This window comes from Globicephala melas, chromosome 17 (assembly GCF_963455315.2).
Source record: "Globicephala melas chromosome 17, mGloMel1.2, whole genome shotgun sequence".
Taxonomy (NCBI): Eukaryota; Metazoa; Chordata; class Mammalia; order Artiodactyla; family Delphinidae; genus Globicephala; species Globicephala melas.
The window spans coordinates 49,946,760-49,969,166 of NC_083330.1; the positions used below are offsets into that span (position 1 = coordinate 49,946,760).

At 35.9% G+C, this 22,407-nt stretch overlaps 1 protein-coding gene across 2 annotated transcripts in view; it reads right to left on the reverse strand.

Annotated features, from left to right (window-relative positions):
• ANGPT1 (angiopoietin 1) overlaps nucleotides 1-22,407 on the reverse strand; it is a 250,691-nt gene that overhangs the window by 34,467 nt on the left and 193,817 nt on the right. For both annotated transcript variants that reach the window (XM_030863092.2, XM_030863091.2), the window contains exons 5-7: nucleotides 22,105-22,232; nucleotides 13,724-13,825; nucleotides 5,333-5,499 (exon numbers count right to left, since the gene is read on the reverse strand). In XM_030863092.2, the coding sequence (XP_030718952.1) occupies nucleotides 5,333-5,499; nucleotides 13,724-13,825; nucleotides 22,105-22,232 (397 nt within the window). The remainder of the gene's footprint in view (nucleotides 1-5,332; nucleotides 5,500-13,723; nucleotides 13,826-22,104; nucleotides 22,233-22,407) is intronic.

Sequence of the window (22,407 nt, forward strand, 5' to 3'; positions counted from 1 at the left end):
AATAAGTTTTGAGCTGCAAGGAGCTTTATAAATACTTTAATTTATAGGACAGAAAATTGAGAGATGAGATAATGTGTCTGCAGACATTCAGATTATTAAAGACAGAAGTGGGGTTAGAAGAAACATATTTTATCTCTTAGAATATGTGCTTTGAGTATATTTAATTCCAGCAATTAACTGATGGATTTCCTTTCATTGAGGGATGGCCAAAAGATGGGCAGTTAGAGATCAAAGCTCAAATTGTGACCTCTACTCATATTAGTACTTGTGACCTTATGCGAAATACCACACCTCAATTTTCTTATGTAAAACAAGGTGTCTGGTGCATAGCATGTATTCAACAAATATTAACTATTAACTATTAGCAATAATTTGGCTAGGGCTTCCCTGGTGGCGCAGTGGTTGGGAGTCCGCCTGCCGATGCGGGGGACGCGGGTTCGTGCCCCGGTCCGGGAGGATCCCGCGTGTGGCGACTGGGCCCGTGAGCCGTGGCCGCTGGGCCTGCGCGTCCGGAGCCTGTGCTCTGCGGCGGGAGGGGCCGCAGCAGTGAGAGGGCCGCGTACCGCAAAAAAATAATAATAATTTGGCTGGCTTAGGTATATATCTTGAATTTTGATAAAAATGGTTTCCATATTCTAGAAACTTAGAAATTAGTGGGACAGATCATACACACAGTTATTTAATAAATACTTGTTAATGACATAATAGAATGTGGATACTGGATAGTTATTCACAGACTGTTATGCATCTATGGGACCACAAAGCATCCAAATTGACCTGAGAATGAAGGTGATGCATTTCTCTGGGAAATCAGTGTAGGGATATTTATAGGTGAATGATCTTAGGATCGATTCCAGTGGCAGAGGGAGAAGCTGCATGGGCTCACATGCAATCACAGTGAACATCTCAGCTAATCTCAAGTGAAATTCTGGACCTTGGATAGCCTTCAGAATTGTCCTCAATTAGGGCAAGTGGTCCTTAATAGACTCCTATACTGACCAGTCATTGGATGCAATCTGTCTGTAGGAAGAAGCAGTGACCTTGAATGAGATGACTTTCTTCAGTCATAGGCATACCCAGGCAGGGGACCTTGGCTACAAGCTGTTAGCCAGCAATGTTCCCAGGAAGTGGGAGAAAGAGTGCTTCAGTTCTGAAGGGAGGATATAGATGAGCACATCGGAGCATATACCATAGTAGGTATCAGGGAAGACTTCCTGAAATAAAGGAAAATCTTAAAGATTTAGAAGATGTATCCAAAGTTGGGTTTATATGTATAGGGTAAGGATACAGCATAAACAAAGGCGTGGGTGGTAAAGGGAAATTGCAAGTAGTTTCTGGATCATAATCACAATAAGGGGGTATCTGATTGGGTGAGGTTGGGGGAACAATATGATAGTAATAGCTGAATAAGTAGGTAGGACCAGGACAGGAAGAGTTTTAGGTGGCAGACTTTAACCTGTAGATATTTGAACACTGTTGAAATATGTGAAGGATGGCAGAGCCCAAGTCAGATTGTGTTTCAGAAAAAACATCTCAATAATAGCGTGGAAGGTATATCTGAGAGCATCAAGACTGGAGGCAGGAAGGCTTTATAACCATCTGGGTGTTAGATGACGAGGATCTGGATAATACTGCCTCTCTAGAGGAAGTATTTAGTAATTTCATGTTGACTGTGTGTTATTGCACGTGATGTGTTTATCATAACACTCTCACATTATTGTTTTTTTCTTATTTATATTCTCTTGGGTTCTACAGATTTTATTTTCTATCTGAGAAAATCATTTGGACTTTCCTTGGAGAATAAAAGGAAAATATGTGTATTACATGTACATTTGTAAGCTCATCAATCTATTCACAACATTTACTCTAAATCAATATGTGTCTAGAGCATGAGAAAGATCTATTTAAAAATTTTTTTGGTTTATACATTATGGCCACAACTATTACAAGAGTTTTCAAAATATAATTTCTATTAAGATAAAATATTTTTAAAAAGAAAATGCAAAAATTTCTGAATTTAATTTGTAAGAGGAAAAATATAGAAAATGTAAAAACAGAAGAAAAAAACCCCACCATGAATTTCATAGTTTTTTTGCGGTACGCGGGCCTCTCACTGTTGTGGCCTCTCCCGCTGCGGAGCACAGGCTCCGGATGCGCAGGCTCAGCGGCCATGGCTCTCGGGCCCAGACGCTCCGCGGCATGTGGGATCTTCCCGGACCGGGGCACGAACCTGTGTCCCCTGCATCGGCAGGCGGACTCTCAACCACTGCGCCACCAGGGAAGCCCGAATTCCATAGTTTTGATTTTATTTGGAATTTAGTTGAATTTGAGCAGGTCAATTGACCAAAGCCTCATCAGTTTCTTCATCTTTAAAATGTGTCTAATAATACCCAGCTCAAAATTCATTTTAAGGATTAAGTGATTACAATATTAAAAATCATTTCATAGATTATAAAATACTACACAAGTGTTAGCATTAATTCCTTTAATAATTTATCACAACGAGGCACCTAATTCAGAGGGAAGAGAAATGAGAACAAGCACAGAAAAGCAAAGCTAGATACCTGGAGTCCTGACTTGAGGCCACCTGTGGTGTTACTGGGCCTGGAGAATCAGTGCTGGGTGTGAGTGAAGATAGAGGTGGAGAGGGAAGTCACAAGGGTGTATAGCTTCCCTTTTCAAGCTTCTGTTTGATTTTCTTTGAAAGAGTGAATAATGCCAGTTTATAGTGTGCTTATTTTGATTAAGCTTTCACCAGAACAGGCATTATGTTTTAATGAGTTTTAATTTCTCATTTGATGCCAGTGTGAATCTTAATATTTAACTGCATGAGAAGGTGATGATTACGGATCTATTTTCTGCTGGGTCTTGGCAGGAAAGAGGGCCAGAGCCACCAGCTTTATTACAGTAGCATTACAGAGTGGAAACCACACCTAACTAGGAAGGAGCCAAACATCCCATATTTAAGTCTTTTTCCCTCCTTGGACAAAAATATTACATATTTCTGAACCTCAGCCTTCTTTTCTTTAAAACCAGAGGTTTGGCATTAAATGATTAAGTTCCTTCTGGATCTATAATTCTGATTCTCAAGGTTCACAATTCTCTCAAGAGAGAAAAATGGAGATCTCAGAGTGTACACCTCACTTTGGCTTTTTGATCACACATCTGCATTATTTGGGTGAAGATCAGAATTACAAAGATGTTCAAGGACCAGGAAATGCTCAGTGAGGGCAGCGGGCATTTTAAGAGGAGATAAGTGTGCCTTCCTCATGCAGATGCCATTCATACCATGTACCCTGAAGCCTACTTCAGATGCCTCCGACCCTCCTAAACCTACCCACTCTTTGCACCCTTAATACCACCCCAGCCTCATAAGCGCACACACACACATGCACACACACACACACACACACACACACACACACACACACACAAAAGAACTGAGAGACATTTTGGAAAAGAACCAAAGCAAATTCTTCAGGAGCCTAGAAAAAAGACTAGACTAATTATTTGCTAGTCCTATTGTCAGGCTGTCTGACATTAGCCAAGTTTCATATAGTTTCAAGTTTCAGCTCAAAACATTTACATAAGAGTACCCCTGATGTTTTACAGTGGTTTTTCTTGTTACAAAACTCTCAAAATATTGACCTCCTTGGAAACATTTCTTCTTACAGTCCATTGAATTTTATAAATGTCTCTTCTTTGGTTTCTTGAGTTGCCATATGCACACCCTCTCTCCCCACCATGAGACTATCGACTCTTTAGATCTATTTCTCATCTTCTGTTGTGGTGACATCATCACCGTTTGTTAAGAAAATGCTTATTATGTCTCCAAGGATCCAATCCCACACATAATCCATTAAAATAAAATGAGATGTGTTCATAAAAGAATTGTAGATTTAAACTCCTAAAGGACGGCATGTTTCAAAAAGACAAATAGCAGCAGAAACAGCTGAACTATGAGGAGATGGCCACACAGGTTGGAAAAAAAGCATAAGGCCTTGGTCGCTGTCATTGCATTTTGTTTGAAGCAGTGTGCCAACCCTTTAATGCACACAGTCGTGTTTCCAAGACCAATGTAGAGTAGCCATGATATCGAGAGTTTAAAATCATTGCAACCCTAATTTACTGTTTATCTAATTTACAAAACTGAGTCACACACCATCATTAAGGACCTGCTATGTGCCAAGTATTGCATTTATGGGTACTGATACGAAAGTAACTGAAATATACTTCCTGTTCTCAAGGAAGGCCAACCAGTTATTTAGTGACCTAGTTTGTAACAAAGCTAAACTGTGAGGTCTGGGAGACTAGTGACCTCATCACTGACTGCAAGTTTGCCAGTGCCTAGTAGAGTTCCGGGAACATAGAAGTAATACAATAAGTGTTTGTGAAATGAATTTACCACCCTGCATTACTTGATTAACCATTTTCTTCTAGTGTACAAGCTGCTCATTGAAAAAAAAATCAGAGATGTTAACAATTAAGTATATAGTCTATTTTTAATCCGCAATGATGTGTTGTGTATGTTGATGCCATTACTTGGACTTTATTTTTGTCTCTCACATTACTGACCAAAAAATTCTAAATTATGCCTCACCTTATTTTTTAGTAAATCATTCAAACATAAAATTTTACTCCTCTTTTGTCACCTTCAAGATAATGTAAAAAATAATTTAAGAAAAGTAAATAAGGGAAGTATAAGTAAAAAAAATCTTTTGATAGAAGAAAGTATTTATTTCAAGCCCCTGAGTTTGAGTCAATTCTCTGTCATTAGTTTTATATGTATAAATTCACTGCACCTCCATAACAATAACAGTAAGAATAAAAATAACAACAATAATATCATGTTTGAATTAATTCCATATCCTCTAGAATTTAAGCCAACATCAAAATAATCAGTCTGTGAATAAATACACTACCACGTGTAAAATAGCTAGCACAGGGAGCTCACCTCAGTGCTCTGTGACGACCTAGATGGGTGGGGTGGGGGGGTGGATGGGAGGGAGGTCCAAGAGGGAGGGGATATAGGTACACATATAGCTGATTCACCTCACTGTACAGCAGAAACTAATACATTGTAAAGCAATTCTACTCCAATTAAAAAAAAAATTCTAAAAAAAATAAAAAATAACCAGTCTGTGAGAACTGAAATCTAAAGCTTTGAAGAAGTCTTTACAGGGTTTTTTGCATCCCTTTGTCATAGGCCTAGACAGCCTGATTCTCATTTTGAAGGATAACTTTGATCATTTCTTTTTTTCACACTTTTCCATTAAAACTCTTAGATGACTAGGCCTGAGGCAGTTGAACACCACACCCAAGAAGGACCTACCTGTAATTTTGCTTTTCATTTCCTATGTGGAATCTGTCGTATTGTGAATAGGCTCGGTTTCCTTCCCAGTCCATTAACTCGATTCTTAGTGTGTACTGCCTCTGACTGGTTATGGCAAAAATAAACTCATTCCCCAGCCAATATTCACCAGAGGGATTTCCAAAACCCTGTGAAAGAAGACAGAGATGCAGTTGTTAATTCAGGGAGAAGCTCTTTCCATGTTTAGTATTAAGCTATGTTCTAAACAATAAAAAACATTCTTTAAAATTAAAGATGGTTCTTTCATATTTTTTTTTTGGTTCTTTCATATTTTTATACACTTTCTTCGATTACTCACTCAGTATTTTTCTGCTATGTTTCCCCCCATCGAGGCTCATGTCTAACTCTTTATTACAGTAAATTCTGATATAGAAATCTGTGTAGATGAGATGTTTTCGAATTAAATGAATCTGGTTAATGGGTTGAACCAGTAAATGCTTCTCAATCACAGCTTGCTTTTGAAAACGTTTCTAAAATACTAGTTAACGGAATATTTTCAACATAGTTTAAATATTTTTCAATGAATATCATCAGCATAGTATCAGACAAGTTATTTAACAATATTATTATTATTTTTGTTATTATTATTCACAAGTCAAATTATGGGTAGATAATAACAGATTACTAGACCCTTAACTTCCCTAGCTTTAACATTTTCATTTTTAAGTAATAATAAGCAAACCTGTAAATCCAGAACTGTAATCATTTAAATACTTCGCCTCAATAGATTAGGATTTTGACACTTAAGAGCTAGTGAGTGAACCTAGCTGGCTGCTCCGCCCCAGAATCTCAGTATGGTTCCACTGTTCTCTTTAGGGCAATCCCAGTCACTGTTAGTGTGTTCAAAATAGTTTTCTTTGTGGAGTAAAAGAAAGTACACAAGAGAAAGCTAACTCTTAATGTTGGCTATGTTAGTGATAGAAAAATTTAAAACCCTAGGAAACTACTGGCATCCTAGATTTTGGGTATTCACAATTGCCTCGGAAAGTGTTCCTTGGTAAAACTTGAAGTTCAGTGTAATTCTTGATATATGGGTTTGTTTTACTGACCAGACTATGAACTCCTTGAGGACAGAAACTGTGTTGTATCTGTGAATCCTCAAAGACTAGTAGAATGCTGGCATACACTGGGCACTCCATATGTTTCACTGAAGTTCAAAGAAAATGGAAGAAAGGGAGGAAGGAAGAAAACAAAGGCTATGGCACCCTGCAATTGCATTCAGAGAAGTAACCTTAATACATAATTCTTGTTGTAGGTAATTTGGTTGTGTCTCAGGGGTGTTTCTTAAAGTGCCCAACTGAATCATAATCACTGGAGCACTAGTTGAAAAAAAATATTCCCTGGCTCCAATTTGAATCAAGCTATCTGAGAGCCAGTCCATAAATCTAAATCTGAACAAACTCCCCGTTTATCTTGTGCACATTCATGCTTGGAAGACTTGGAGGTGTCCAGTAATCACATAATATACTTTTATGTTGCAGAAAGAAACATATTCTGGTTCATTGAGGTATTCATTAACAAAAGTTTTATTTTATCTGTATTAAGAAGAAGTATGAGGGAAGTACTAAAATAATCACAACAATCCTTATTTTCTCAACACAGAAGATAGAATTTGGAAAATATTTGTTTCTTTTCATATTTAATGTATATCAACTTTACAGAATTACAACTACAGTAGAAGTGTTCTTAACTGATTTCTCCTTTAACCAACTTAACATATGAATCATTATTCTCCATTCCTTACTTAAAATATATTGATGCCCAGAGTACACTGAAAGTATTAAATACATTTGTGCACTACTGTCTGACAACTGAGTGACTTACCAAAGGCCAGCTGCATCCGGTCTCAAACTCATTTATGCCAGTTCTGTTATTGTAATGATAAGATTTATAATGTTATGTAAATAAGTTAAATATTAGTGGGGAAAGAGGAGTTTTTGTTCTGTTTTGTTTTTTATAAAAACTAATTTAAATATTTAGATTTGCTCAATGAAAGCAAATCACTAAAAAACGGTTTTGAGCTATATGTTGTTGCAACAACTCTAAAAGACTGAGGAAAATAATAAAACTTTAGAGGATTTTTAATGTACATTACTTTGTATATGCCTTACTTGCTCTAGTTTAAAAAAAACAGAAGCTAGAAATTTGATGCATTTGATTATGGGAAAGTTTTATGAAAGAGCCACTGACTCAGAATTCCAAGCTTTGAGCCTACATTATAAACACATGGGTAAATGAATGTATATTTTTTATATTTCAATGAAATGTATTAGCATATAGAGGTACACTTTTAAGGTTATTCCCCAATTTAGCTGAGTTTTTGATTAACTGAACACCCTTTGTCCAAAGTGCAGTGGTTATATGCATCCCCAAAGATCATCTATCTACCTGTAGCTCAGAGTACAGGTAGATGATGAAGTCCATACTCCAGTGCCTCCCTTCTCTGTTCCTAAGATGCTCAAGTCACACTCCGCAAGAGTCCCACAGTGGCAGGAAATCTTAGAGCAATTTAAGATGTGCTAAGAATTTTACACATTTTTAGGGCAGCTGGTGCTTCATACCAGGGAGAAGAGTAAAGCTTACCTTCTCCAATGAATAAGCAAAGCAGAAAGTTACAGGGGACTGAAAGTCAAAGAATTAGCACATTCTCAGTTGCAGCAGCCACTGGGAAGAAAAAGAAGACTGCTTGGATTCTCTTTGCATTTCTTCTCAGCTCAGACATGTCAAAACTCTCTCTATAGCCACTTGATTCCCTCTTTTGTGTAGCCAGTTAGAAGAGATTCAGTAATTGTACTAACTGTGAATAAGGAGGGTGGGAATGATGAAGTGTTAACTTTTAGATCAAATATTTCCATGCCGTTGAAAGTGTTGCAAGGATAAAAGCTCTCCAGCTTAGTGAAAAGTACAGTGATCTCCAGCCAGCCTCAGAAGAGGAGAAGCATTTGTATCATTCCTCCAAGAGCCTCCATTCCCCTCTTGGCATGCAGGTTTGTACCCCCCTCTAAGCGGAGGTTAACAACCCTTCCTAAACAGTTTGCTTTTTCTGACTGAAAATAGAGGAAGAAGCAACTGAAAAGAAAGCAATGAAATTTGCTTTCATAAACAAAAATTTTATTTCATGCACCTTCTCAAAAAACTTTCTAAATATGCTGTATTGGCTACAAGGAATCAGCATGACTGTTAGAGAGATAGTGTAGGGAAGAAACCTTCTAATAGCTGAGTGCAGTGATGCAGAAACAACCATTTCATCAGGAAGATGAAAAATTCAAGAAAGAAGGGGAAATGGGTTCCTAACATTAGTAAACTGTCTACTGGCTAGTTTATCAGGCCGGCCACGAATCTGACACCTAGGAACAAAGACTTGGCTTTGATTCAACAACTTCTACTCCCTCTCTCTGCTCCAATTTGAAGACTTGCTCTACCACACATTTGCTGTTACTTTTAAGCCTCCGTTTCCTTATATGCAAAACAAGGATTTAAAATGTCATTTCCACATATACTGTTGCGAGAAAAAAGTGAGAAAATATACCTAAAGCATCTAACTCAGTGCTGATGCATGAGAAACACTTAACAAAAATCTAGTTGTTTTTATTATAATTAGAGAATATATCATAATCTATAGTAATTTTCTGTTTACTCGCCTGTCTCCCAAGAGACTATAAGCTATATGATGTTAAGCAGGTTCTTTTCTACTCTGTACGAGAAAGGGAACAAAAATAATCCAGGTCTTGTCTTAGCCTGAGAATTAATAAGGGTATCGATATGAACCAATTCTTTAAATGGCTTTCAGATGCTAGGAACTAATGTATTCTTATGACAAGTTGAATATTGTTTTATACAAATGAGTACTGTCATTTTAATCCGAGAAGTTAATTATTAAACAAGAAATTTAAACCAACTGGTTGCAACCGGGGCTAAACTATGACACAAACCATAGTTTGTGTCTACAGATTATCTTCTTACTCTTGTTTCTGCTTTCCTAATGCTAAAGAGAAGCTGTCTTCTTCAACTCTACTGTGGTCCTATAGTTTTTAATCTCTTTCTCACTACATTTCAAAAGTTTTAGGATCTACAAAAGAGGTAATTTTTGAGATCTTAAGCCCATGCTAATAAACTGATCGTTCTGACACCTACTTTCAATTGGCAGTGCATATCAGAAAGAGCTGTGGAGCTTTTTCAAAATGATGACTTGGTTCCTGTATGGAGGTTCTGACTCAGTATGTCTTGGGTGGTCTTAGAGATCTGTACATTTAAAAGGTTCCCCAGGCGAGTGTGCTGTGTACTAAAGGTGGGGAACCATAGGATTATGACGTAGAATAACTATTCCAAGTGCAAATGAGAAAAAAGAAATTAACCAGATCAAATTACCTAAGTGGTACAAGGGAAGAGATAAAACTTCATCTTCAGATTGAAGATATTAGGAGTTAAGTGTTGATTATGTACTATGGGGCTGTCCTTGAAAAAATTCATACTTGTGCCTGAAATACAGAGATGACCAATGCACAAACAAGGAAAAAAAGGTTTACACATTATTGTACACATAACAGCTTACCACAGGTTTATATTTTACTCCAAAAAAATAGCTTGCAACGTTCATAAGAATAAAAGTAAAATATTATACAAAATTCAGGGCTGACACTGAAAAAGCAGCAAATCCTTATTGAATAAACAAACAATAGTAATAAAAATAGAATTTCTTCCTTTTCATAAATAAAGTCCAAGGATGCTATGCCATATCCTTTCATGAAAACTGTTTAGTTATGTCAATCATAATTGTATGAAAGGTTTTGATATCATAATTCAGAGAGATTGTTAATCAATTTTAATTCTCCTTTAGCTCTTTAATAAAAGGCAAAAGACCCTGGAATTTAGCTTAAACTAATACTGACTTAAAATTGGCCTTAAAAACCACATTTTGCTAAAAAAAAAAAAAAAAAAAAGCACAGAGGGGAAAGACCAACATTCGTTAGTTTTTGCCAAAATCTGCAGAAATGTTCAGTTTTGGTTTGTATTTTTCCAAGTTAATAAAATAATTGTCCCTGATACTTTATTTCTTTTGTCTGATAATGCTCATAGGAAGTGCTGACTTTTTATAGCTGAAACAATTGAAAACAGACACAGTCCATGTATCCTATGGATTTCATCTCTTTTCATAAAATCATTAAAGAAAACAGATAAGAACTCAGGGTTACTGAGCTGTGGCTTTCCAAAGGTGCTTAGTATACAATTCAATTGTGCATCTCCTCTAACTGCTGAGACAGCCCAAGAAAGATCAGAGGATGATTTATTTCAGCATTTTAAACTTCTTATATATTTTTCTCCTTTTAATGTGAAGAGTTTAAAATGCAGTTGAAAATGTGCTCTTAATTTCTTTCCAGAAACAAAGAACTCCCAGAAGGTATTGTGCTCAGCCTGAAATACTTGTTTGTCAGTAGGAAGCTCTGTTTATATGGGTAATTGTTTTCCATACAAAGACAGGTTGTCTCCAGGGCATTAGTCACTACCTTCTGTAAAGTTAGGCCACTGGGGTACTGTTTGGAACTCCTAGCTTGATTGGGCTTTATATGCAAAAGTACTGCTGGTAAGTGTTATTGCTGGAGGCCACTAAATGGTATCCTTATGGCTCGAAGGAGTTAATATAGTTCCTTAAGTGCCTCATTTAAAAAGCCTACTCCAGACTTCCCTCTCAGCAAACATCTTTACAAATCCATAAACCAGGTTTTGCTTAATCTCCTCATAAGGACGTTTAAGTGAAAACAAAGCTTAGGTAAAAGATTTTGTAGGCTTAAAGCCAATGTTAAGAATCAAATAAATTGCAAATCTTCCATGTTGAGAGAGGTTTAAAAATTACCATTATATATTTGTAATTTCATGTGTTGGTAATTTTAACATATTGTTCTGGAGACCTTATGAAGCAAGAGGCAGCCCATAGATGTCAACCAGAATAAAGGGAAGGAGGGAGGAAAGGCAGAAAAGAAGAAGGGATAAAACTTTATTTCTATACTCAGTGCCTGAGAAAGAAGTGAAGCATCTTACTGCATATAAAACATCAGGGAAGACTGAGGAAGAAGTGGTACACGCCAAGAAGTTCTTTTTCCCAAAGGATGTACACCCTAGCAGCAAGTTCTGATTCAGGGAGCAGAAGTGGGTGTGACTGATAAGCGTTGGCATAAGGGGTCTATATCCATTCTTTGTGGAGTCATTATTTTGTCTTTAGGTGAAAGAAAAGCTCTGGAGGAAACACTTTATACCATGTGTTTTGGTGAAAATTAACCAAGTTATAACATATAATAAATTCTTTTAATTAAAACAAAAAGATATCATCAGACTCATTTTTGCCAAAATGTTTCAGAAGTTTGGAGTTTATCTCATTTCTGACCATGCAGAATTGACACTCAGAGGATAAATTGTTCGAGTTTGAATAAAACATGATAGTCTTTCTACTTTAAAAAAGGGGAAAAAAATAAAAAATAAATAAAAAAGGGAGAGGAGTAAACTTCACAAAAGTTTGGGGCTTTTGGTTATTGTGAATAAACAATAATTCAGTCCCATTCCAATAATTTAAAAAATTGCTTAAAATATATACATTTGGTAAATGCTTATAAGACATGAATCAATGCCATCCTTCATACGTCAGTCTCTCTTACTTAACGTGCCTAGTTTGCCAAGGCAGCAGATGCTTACAGCTAGTAAGTCACCATTTTGGAAAGTCACTGTGATGACAACTTTATATCAAATTTTCTTTTACCATTAGTATTAATAATAATGTATTTCAGACTTGCCAGAATCTATATTTATAGTCTAATTCTCAGATAACTGCTTCATGTCTCATTTTTGTGGTGAAAATAATCATGATTTAAGGTGATTTGCAAAATAATATTTTTGCCAGAGTTAAGAAAAAAATTTGCAGTCTTCGATGTTTTAATCTTGGATCATGATAATACTTACTATTTACTGACAATTCAATGTGCCAAGAGCTTTACTTATAGCTAATCCTCACAATATCCCTGCAAGGCAGATGAGGTACTATTATTAACGTACTCTTTTAACAAGTGAGAAAGTTAAGGTATGGGTTAAGTGATTTCCCAAAAATCACTCCATTTGTAAGTGGCAGAGTAAAGACTAGAACAGTGCATGTGTAAGACAGGAAGCCATGTCTCCAGGGTGACCCCAGAACCAAGAATCTTCAGTCTACAGAACTCAAAGAATAGAAATGTTGCTCCTGGAGCTCTTCACAGAGCAAGAAATCTTTTAATATGAAAACTCTGGGTTCCAGCAGCTTATATGGACTGATTCAAGCCTAGCCAATCAGCTTCTATGTTTGAGATTCCCCTGATCCTTTAAATTTCACCCTGATCCCTGGACTGTGGAGACAGACTTGAAGAGCCTTGCCTCTTGTCTCCTTACTGGCTGACCTCGAAATAAAAGCTCTTTCTTTTCTCAAAAGGCTGTGCCATAGTATTGGCTTCTACAAACCTTAGGCAACGAGCCCTTGCTCGGCAACGAGCCCTTGCTCATCACCTTTATCCTATGTTCTCACAGGTAATTTTGTATAATAGGTTTGATATAAAAATTACGTAAGAATTTATGTATGAGGCTTACACATATTAAACACTGAAAGGGTTAGATATGATGATGGTGATCATGATGATGATGATGATGTCTGCTGGTATTTTGGAGACCTCAGTGAATCATGCCTCACAGTTCACACCCTCGTGTACTTGTCTCACTTTGAATCTGGACTGGCCCTGTCATCAACTTTAACTAAAAGAATGTAGTGGAAGTGAAACCATGCCATTTCTGGGTCTAATAAATCTTAAAAAGGACTGGAAGGTTCTATTTTTGTGCTTGAGGGATGCCAACTGCCACTTAGTAAGTCTGATGACCCTGGATCACTGTACTGGGAGAAGCCCAACTTAACCACATCGAGGAGTTCTCAGTCCATAGCCAGCAACAACTTGCCAGCCATGTGAGTGAAGCCATTGGTAGTACCTCCCAGTCCTGCACCACAGCCCACAGCCCTGCACACTTCCCTTGTCCTGGCTCATGTACACAGCCTGGGTCTAAATTCTAGCTTCCTCCACCCTCATTCAACCAGGAACAAATTCAGACAATATGTAACAGTTCACTGAATAATTTCAGTAATATATTTTTCCTTCTGATGCACACGTGGAAATCATTTACTGAAAAAGATTTATGAGTGTTTTGTGTTTAATGAGAATAATGTCACAAACGTTATTTTAATTTTTAAATAACTGAAAGACATCTAAAAGTACAAAAGTTTATCACATTGTGTAGTGAAGAAAATCTCATGATAAAACATCAAAAACTATGTAAATTCTTCCATCTTACCATTTTATATTCTTTCCAACCTCTTTGGAAATCTAGACTTCCATCTTCACGATGCTGTATTACAGTCCAACCTCCCCCATTGAGATCCATATTGCAAAATACCTGACAAAGGGAAAATAAAGTCAAGTGAAAATTATGTCTATTTTAAACAAACAGGTATCAGATATGTTTCAAGACAGAAATAGGATGGATAGGCCTACAGACAAAAATAATAAAAACTGCCATGTTGAAAATATTAATTTAGACATTTTATTGGCTATTTCTTCCTGTATTTGAGTTGTTTCTGATTAAATCCCATCAAATGATAAATTACTTGTAAAGGTTTAAATCAGTCAGCTGAAAATTGTCTCAGTCACAGACTATAAAAATCATTTTTAAAAAGTTTGTCTTAAATGGTAATAGGCATTATGTATATTCTATTTTTTAAAATGCTACTAAAAGTTTCCAAAGTTACAGACCATTTTATTGCTAAAACATAAGATTTGGAATTTTCTATCTTTAATTTGTTAAATCACAATATACTAATAATAAAGGTTTTGGAAAAATAATATTTAAAAAATCATTTATATTTAGCTATTACACATTTCATTGTATATTAACTCCTACATGCTCATATACAACAATAATTATTCTTGATGGTTCAGTATTACATTAGAGGCAAAATTTGGTCCCCAGCATATGGAGAACACATTATTTGCTTGAATTTTTGTCACGAACAATAAGAAGAGAACATGACATACTGTATTCCTTCTGACTGTGAGAAGCATTCTTTCCCATGTGGAAAAGTTATCCAAATCTTTCAAAGATTATGCTTATTTCAATTTTTCTAAATATAATACTATTTATTTAGAAATTGATTCATTTCCCCCAGAGTCCACCCAAGGAGAGAAACATATCTGTAATGGCATTATCTTTGGAGAGCAATCACTGTAATTGATGTAGCATAAATGTGGCAGCTTGATTATTCAAGGGCTCAGCTTTGGGGAACATCATTCCCCCGGCAATTGACTACTAAAGCAATTTGGAGGCTGGCTAAAGGTGTAGATATGAGGCAACAGCAGCAGGCACGCTGTGTGGGCAAAGAGCCTGATTAAAGGAAAACCTCAAGTGTTTTCCTTGAGGCATTAAATTTGGAGCACAAATGGCTAAAGGGTATGAAAACAATGACAAGAACTGTTATTCAAAGGACAAATTGTCCATGTACTTCCTCGGAGTAAAAGGAACTAGGAGGTACATACTTAACTGTGAGCATACAAAAATAGGCAAAATGCTCTCCTGAGGGCTCTTCCTCTAATTTGAACATGCACCCATCAGTATGTATTCATTATCACTAGGAACTGACTCACCTCCAAGATCACAGATTTGAAATTCCTCTCCCTGTCCTAAATTTCTCCCTCTATTAATCCCTTAACCTCTATGCACCTGCTCTTTGTCCTCAAGATAACCTCCATCTAGTCTTTTGTCTTCCTTAATTCTAATTCTAATTCAATTTTTTTCACCCAACAAGCATTTTTGGGCATTGATTCTGTGTTACAACTGGCGATATTATGATGAACGAAATACGGATAATTTCCTTAAAACACCTAGAAGTTAAAACACTGAGTGCCCCTGTAGAGTTAAAGAGATGTGGGAATCCACAATTTTCAACTCTAGTGACCTGAGAATAATAGTCAGTAATCTAAATGAGAAATTTAAGGAAGAGAGCTAACATGTGAGAAAAGAAAATGATCATGGTTTTGAAAACCTAGGGTTTCAGATAGCATAGTCATCCAAAAGGGGGAGTTTATTGATCAGTTAGAGATGATCTAACTGTAGGTAGATCAAGGGTAAGAATAAGGATAAGAGCATGAGGGACTAAGAAAGAAATAGTCATAACAATAGTATGCTTTTTAACTGCTAGATAATTTAAACACTTTACACGCATTTTCTAATTTATCTCACAAGAACCCTGTGATGTAGGTATGATTATTATCTCCATTTTGTAGATGAAAAACCTAAGGCTTTGAGTATTTCAGCAACTTACCAATGGTTATTATTAATATAACAGGTACTGGATCTAGGATTTGAACCCCCTGTTTACCTAATTCAAAATTATATTAGGGGTAATTTTCTTGAAAGCAGTAGTTGATAGCACAAAGATGGAATTTTAAAGAAGTAAAAAAAAAAAGTGGAAACAGATGTGGGGGGAGGGTCGGGTCCAAGAATGGGCTTTGGTGAACAACTGATGGAGATAAAAGACACCAATAACCTTTAGACAGGCAGGAACTTCATTTTATTTGCTACTGTCCCTGGTGCCTAGAGCAGTAGGGACAGTAGCCTAGCAGGTACTAAATGAATATTTGTTGAAACACTAGAGATGCAATAAGGAAAGACATAAAATAGGAAAACTTGATTAATGGAATGCAGTGAAAGCTGGGGATGGATTTTGAGTTGGGGGAATAATCTACTTAATCAAATATTCCAGACAAGTCAAGACAAATAAAGATTAAGAAAATACACACTTAAATTTAAAATGAAGGAGCCATTAGTGACCTTGAAGAGAGAGACTGAAGGATTTCTGTAAGAATAAAATCCAGATGGCACAGTTTACAGAGGGCATAGTTGGCGATTCAACACAAGTGGCCAAATGGAACTTTACTGGTAAAACAGATAAGAGTGAGTGAAAATGTCAAGGAAATATTTTGTTAGAGGAAACTAATTTCACTTGTTTTTTAATTATATTTTACCCTGCCTTGACTGGTTATTCTAGAATTTTTTTCCAGATTTTGATTTCCTAATGGACACTGATTGACTGAAAGTTTGCCAAACTGTGTTTGCAAACCTATAAAGTCCACTTAACACACTCAGGGAAAGGAATAACTACATCTATAAATATAGAGTGTGTAGAGAAAACTGTTCTTTACAGTTTTTTTTATTACTATTATCTATGTTATTAAAATTCTATGCACTTAAAAAGTTTTAAAATCACTCACTAATTTTAGAAAAAAACAACTTTCCTTTTAAACAAAGGTATCTAGTGACTTGAAAATGTTAAGATGTGTTGGGAGTACTTCTTAGGTAAAGACCCAGAGAAAGTTGCCCAGAGGAGAGAGAAGTTACCCAGGCAGATTACAGCCTTTGGAAGCTAAAGTGCAGAGAACTTAAGAGGTTAGACTTATGCTCTACAATTCTTATTAGGACTCAGTAATAACAGCAAGGATAACAGCTGCCATTTGTGGAATGTGGACACAATAGAACTGAATGACACATTGGTTAGGGGCATGGACTCAGGTGCAACATTGCCTGTGTTCAAGTTCCACCTCTGCTCTCTCAAGCTATGTCATGGATCTTTTGCAAGGATTAAATGAGTCAATGCATATGGAGTTTTTAGAACAGTGTTTGGCACATACTAAGCTTTGTCATTAATCTCTTAGATATATTTTACAGATGAGATAATATGTATTTATATTGTGCACATGTACTCTATGTATATAATATCTCATATATTAATAACAGCTATTATATATATTTCACATAATTTATTATGTATAATTTGTTATGAATAATATAGAACATATAAAGCCAAAATATATAGAAGTTCAGTAAACTGTCCTTATGATTACAATTACCAGCTTCTTGTTAATAATACTGGCAACATCAATCTTTGAGCATGCTTTTTAGTGTACGTGTATATGTATATATATACATATATGTATACGTACATATATATATGAAGCTGGATTCAAGCTAGCACACACACACAAAAGACCATGTTATTTCTAGTCAGAAGAAAAATAAAAAGTCTATGCTTAACAGATGAAGGAAGTTAAAAAAATTAGGTGGTTGGTTACAAAAGATTTGAGATATGAAAGGACTTGAAAAGTTCCTTCGCCAATATGGTATGGTTTGTGCTATCTGGCAGTGTCCTTCCTGTAGACACAGGCCCCACTACATTTACTACGCCTGTTGCATTTATTGATCATATGACTTGGGCTTAACTCTATTCGAGAAAAGATTGAACTGGCTCCTATCCCAGGCAAGGTCAAAGCTTTCAAGCATTAAATATCCTTTAACATAATATAACGATTTAAACCCAAACAAAAAGGGGAAATTTGATTCACATAGTTCTTATGCTTTTATGCCGTGTGCAAGTTGGAATGATTAACCTTGTGAGTGTTAATTATTTTTCCATAACCTTAAATAAAAAAGGCTCAATACATTTGTTATAGTCCTTTTCCAAGAATTAGGGAAATTATAAATTCAGAAACAAATTTTTAAATATTTTACGATAATCAGAGTTATGATTTAATGGTTTGTTTTAGTGAATGAAACTAAGCTGGTTATAGTACATTTGGTTTTAGAAACATGAAATAAAAGGAAAAATCCTATTCCCTACTAACATGCATTGAAGGGAATTCAGAGAGGAAGATAACCACGAGCCATTAATGATGAAAAAGAGTAAAAAATAAATATATAAATGATCTAATTCTCATTTTCTATCTGCTTGAAAATTTTAATAGTCCTAGAAAACTGCCTTTGGCTTCCATGTCATATTTGAAAAGATAATACTCTTCTAACTTTTGCAGACAGTCTTTCTTGGCAAGGAATGATGTCAGTCAAAACAACTGTGTAACAATTGTGTATACCTGCAACTCTCACTCTGCCTAAAATTAATAATTCCTATTAATAGTTTTTGTTAATTGCCTAAATAGGCCAATTTAATTGATTGATCCATATCTTATATCATACATAATTGAACTTTTTGTTTTGTTTTTATATAGGCTTGCCTTGAGTTTCTTACCCTTGCTAGAACTTCTGCAAGCATTAAAATGAGCAAAGTTTTTGTTAAGCATATCCACGATTAGCACCAAACTTTATAGCTCCAAAGTATAATCTACATGGAAGGGAGAAGGTCCTAAAGATGCATTTTCCAAGCACTTTTTGTAGAACTGAGAGGATACCAATTATTTATATCAAAATAAGAAAAGAAAATGAGGAAGTGGGATGGCTTACAATCAGAACATAATTTTCTGACAATAAACTCTTAGCCGTGTCATTCACATAGGTTCCTATAAAAAATTATGAATGGTACGGCTTCAGTCAATACTAATATAAGTAATTATCCTACTTAGTCCCCTCTTAAGATGGTACAGTCTAGAGTTAATTCCTTTGTTACAAAGTTTGTGTTCAATATTTACTATGTGATTTGGGCAAGTTATTTTTCTAAAACAGGGATAATGGGAGCACCTATATCATAGAGTCATTGAAAGGAGTAAACAAGTGAGGATATATATCTAAAGTGCTTAGAATAGAACCTGGCAAACTGTAAATGTACAGTACTTTTGAACTATTATATTAATCAGTTTCTAAATTACATTGGGGAAGTTCGCACAATATTTGTTCTCCCTAATGTTAAGCTATGTGAATATAATAAGGGATTTAAAACAAAACTTGCTACCTACCAGAAAGGGCAGGTGCATCAGCCTAAAGTATCCATCTCCAGAACAGAACAATATTACTACTTGTGAGAGGATCATGATCAGAAAAGAGAAAGAAAAAAACAAGGGAATGAACACTTAAGTCAAGAGGAAGGCCAAAGTCTTTCTTCCTTATGGTCAGTTATCTCCCCCTCTCACCATGCTCTGCTATTATTTCCAATTAAACTAAATCTAATGACAGTACAAATGACGTGAATGTATCCTTCTTCCATCTGAAGCGCCATGGGGCTGTTTCTATAGTGATAAAATTTGCCTCTTACAGGCCTGTATTGATATGATTGCTAATCTGTTTGGGGTAATATTTTTCCCTGGGACTAAATCTAGTAAGTTTAATTTAGCAGGTATTTGGCATTTGTTGATTTAATGTTTTAGATTTTTTTTAAGAACAACACCGAAGCTCTATAGTATGTAAAATTCATTATTTTGCAGAGGCGTAAATTTAAATCATGTTATCGTTGTGAAACCAACATAGAAGTCAGCCACTGAACTAGTGAACTGGATCCTCTAACCCACTCTTTCATGTAATCTTTTAAAAAAGCAAATTTATTTAAGTTTATAAGTTACTGTTCAAGTTTATGAGTTATTGTTCAAGTTTATGAGTTATTCAAGATTATGAGTTAGGCTACTTTTCTTCCACCCTAACAGAAGCAGTGGTTCTGCAAACAGCCTGTGCGTTATTTGCATCTCAAAGCATTTTGAACTAGAATAGAGTTATGAATTTACATGACTTAAATTTAATGGAATGATCAAACTTTACTTGTAATGCTCTCACTAAGGGCCACGTGGTAGTATTGGTGACGGACTGAAAAAGATTCTAAAAGTGTAAAAGTTAATCTAAAAACTTTAAAAATTATTTTATTTATATATTCATACATATATAATTATTAACAGTTTAAAAGGAAGATCACAATATTTTTAGTTAACTTTATTTTTATAGTCATTATGTTAGAGGGGACGTGACAATCATTTAGGGGTTCTGTCAGGTCTTGGGCAGCAAACCAGGTAAATTGCAGAAAGTCTTTATGTTAGCTCCACTTCTCTCCCCCAGGACAGTTTCTAACACACTTCACATGCCATCTGTATGGTGTGTCAGTGTGTGGGTGTGCATACATGCCTGTGCACATGTATGAATTGAATTTAAACTTAAGTATGATTTTAAGATATCAGTAAGCAGAGTAGGAAGGTTTCCTGTCATATGATCCAAAGGATTCAAAAAGCTCATTTTTACAATAAATTACCCTCTCCTCTTTACTCCTAAACTTGCTATTGTATCTTCACATTTTTTTTTTTTTTTAAGATATGGAACACCCGATTCAGTGAAATTTTGCACAGAAGCCCAAAATGAAATACAGTGAAACCAAACTTCTCTGGTAGGTGACCCAGGTAGCAATGTCCATAACTGCCTGCCACCTTTTTTACCCCCTGCACTTTCTCTATCTCTTCCCCCTGTTATAGGTCAGTATGGAAGACCTCTTTTCAGAAGAAAATTTTGTTCCAGCAAAGGGAAAAATCATTGAGCTAACTTAAACCACTAATTTTCACTGAAATCAGCAGAGAGGATAGTAGAGTCCAGACTCTCCCTCTTGACATATGTGTGACATCTGTGACATCTGGCAAACTGGTCTCCATGATCCATTTCTCTCACCCATCAAAGGAAACTAACAATCAGAATGACTAAGTAAGTTAGGTTTACTTACTATATACTACACAGAAGTGTTGGTATTATCATCAGCAGGTCATTTATTTATTCATTCATTTCAGCACATATTTACTGAGGACCTATTATGTGCCAGAAACTATTCTGGGTCCTGGGAAATCAAAGATGAAAGTAAAATCCTTGCTTCATAGAATTCTGGTAGTGAGAGAGTCATGCAAAGTTGCTTGAGGGAATCGGGGAAAGCCTTCCAAGAGCATTTGCACAGTACCCAGAGGAAATGGGGACAAAGGACTGGTAATTTAGGTGGGGCAATGAAAGGAGAAAAATTGTTCCATCTTTTGAGGATAAAGCACTGCAAGGGCAGGTGGTCCTCTTGGGGTCTTGAGCATCTGGCTAAAGTTTTTTATACGTTGAAAAACAGGGCTTTCTTCAAGGCTCTCCATAAACCCTGCTTCAAGCAGCCTCTATCACTACACTTCTACAGTATGTTATAATTTCTGCGTAATTGTCTGTCTTCACCACTACACTGGGAACTGTTTTATATTATGTCCCTAGTCATTTACTGACAAATAAATGACATACACTTAATATGTATTGAATGAAGGAATGGATGGATGATTTAATGAATAAATAGGGAGAAAGTGTATATAGAGGAGGTGTGACAGCAAGACAGTGTTTTCTTACTTCAGAGTTTACTTTGGATCCTGTTCAATATACTGATGAAAACTATCCTCCAACACACTCTCTTAGGTAAATATGAAAAGCAAATCCTTTCAAGATTATGAGTTAAGATCGAATATGTTTCTCTACCCAAATAGGAGGAGTGGTTCTAGAAACATGTCTCTAGCTCTCTCTCCACGGTATTTGAACTGTAGATGATGTGTACCATCTGGGTCCTTGGGACTTTAGAAGATGGTTCCTAACTCATCTCCATGCACTTGAAGTATATGTGACTTCAACATGTAATCTGTACAAGGCAAGCATTTACGAACAATGGGACATTCCAGGAATGAGCAGAGAGTAAATGGAAAACTGTGTGTGAAATAGGGATGGGATATGTGAGGGTTGGAAGAGGTCTGTACAATAGGGTTTTCATCTTTTATGGACCTGGGAAACAGAGTATCTTTGGGAGAAAAGAGCTCAGGCACAAATATTTTCCGTTTAACAAGCCCACAAATCAATCTGATTATTCAGCAATTCAACTAGGATCTGCTTTACATCTCATAAACAAACACTTCTGGTTTTACCTTTTTGGGTTCTGGCATATTATTAATATAAATAGTGTAGATTCCACTTTTATTAAAACCAGCTTGATATACATCTGCACAGTCTCTAAATGGCTTTTCTTCCTCTTTTTTTCCTCCCTTTAGTAAAACTGCAAAAAAAAAAAAAAAAAAAAGATTGCAATATGTGAATATCAGTACCATTAGTGCCCAAATGGACTCTAAGTATAGGTAAGCAAGTCTTCATTTCCTCCAAACAAATGTCAATGTTGCATTTATTGAAAAATCAATCATAAGAACAATACTAGATTTTGAGGTGACTCACAG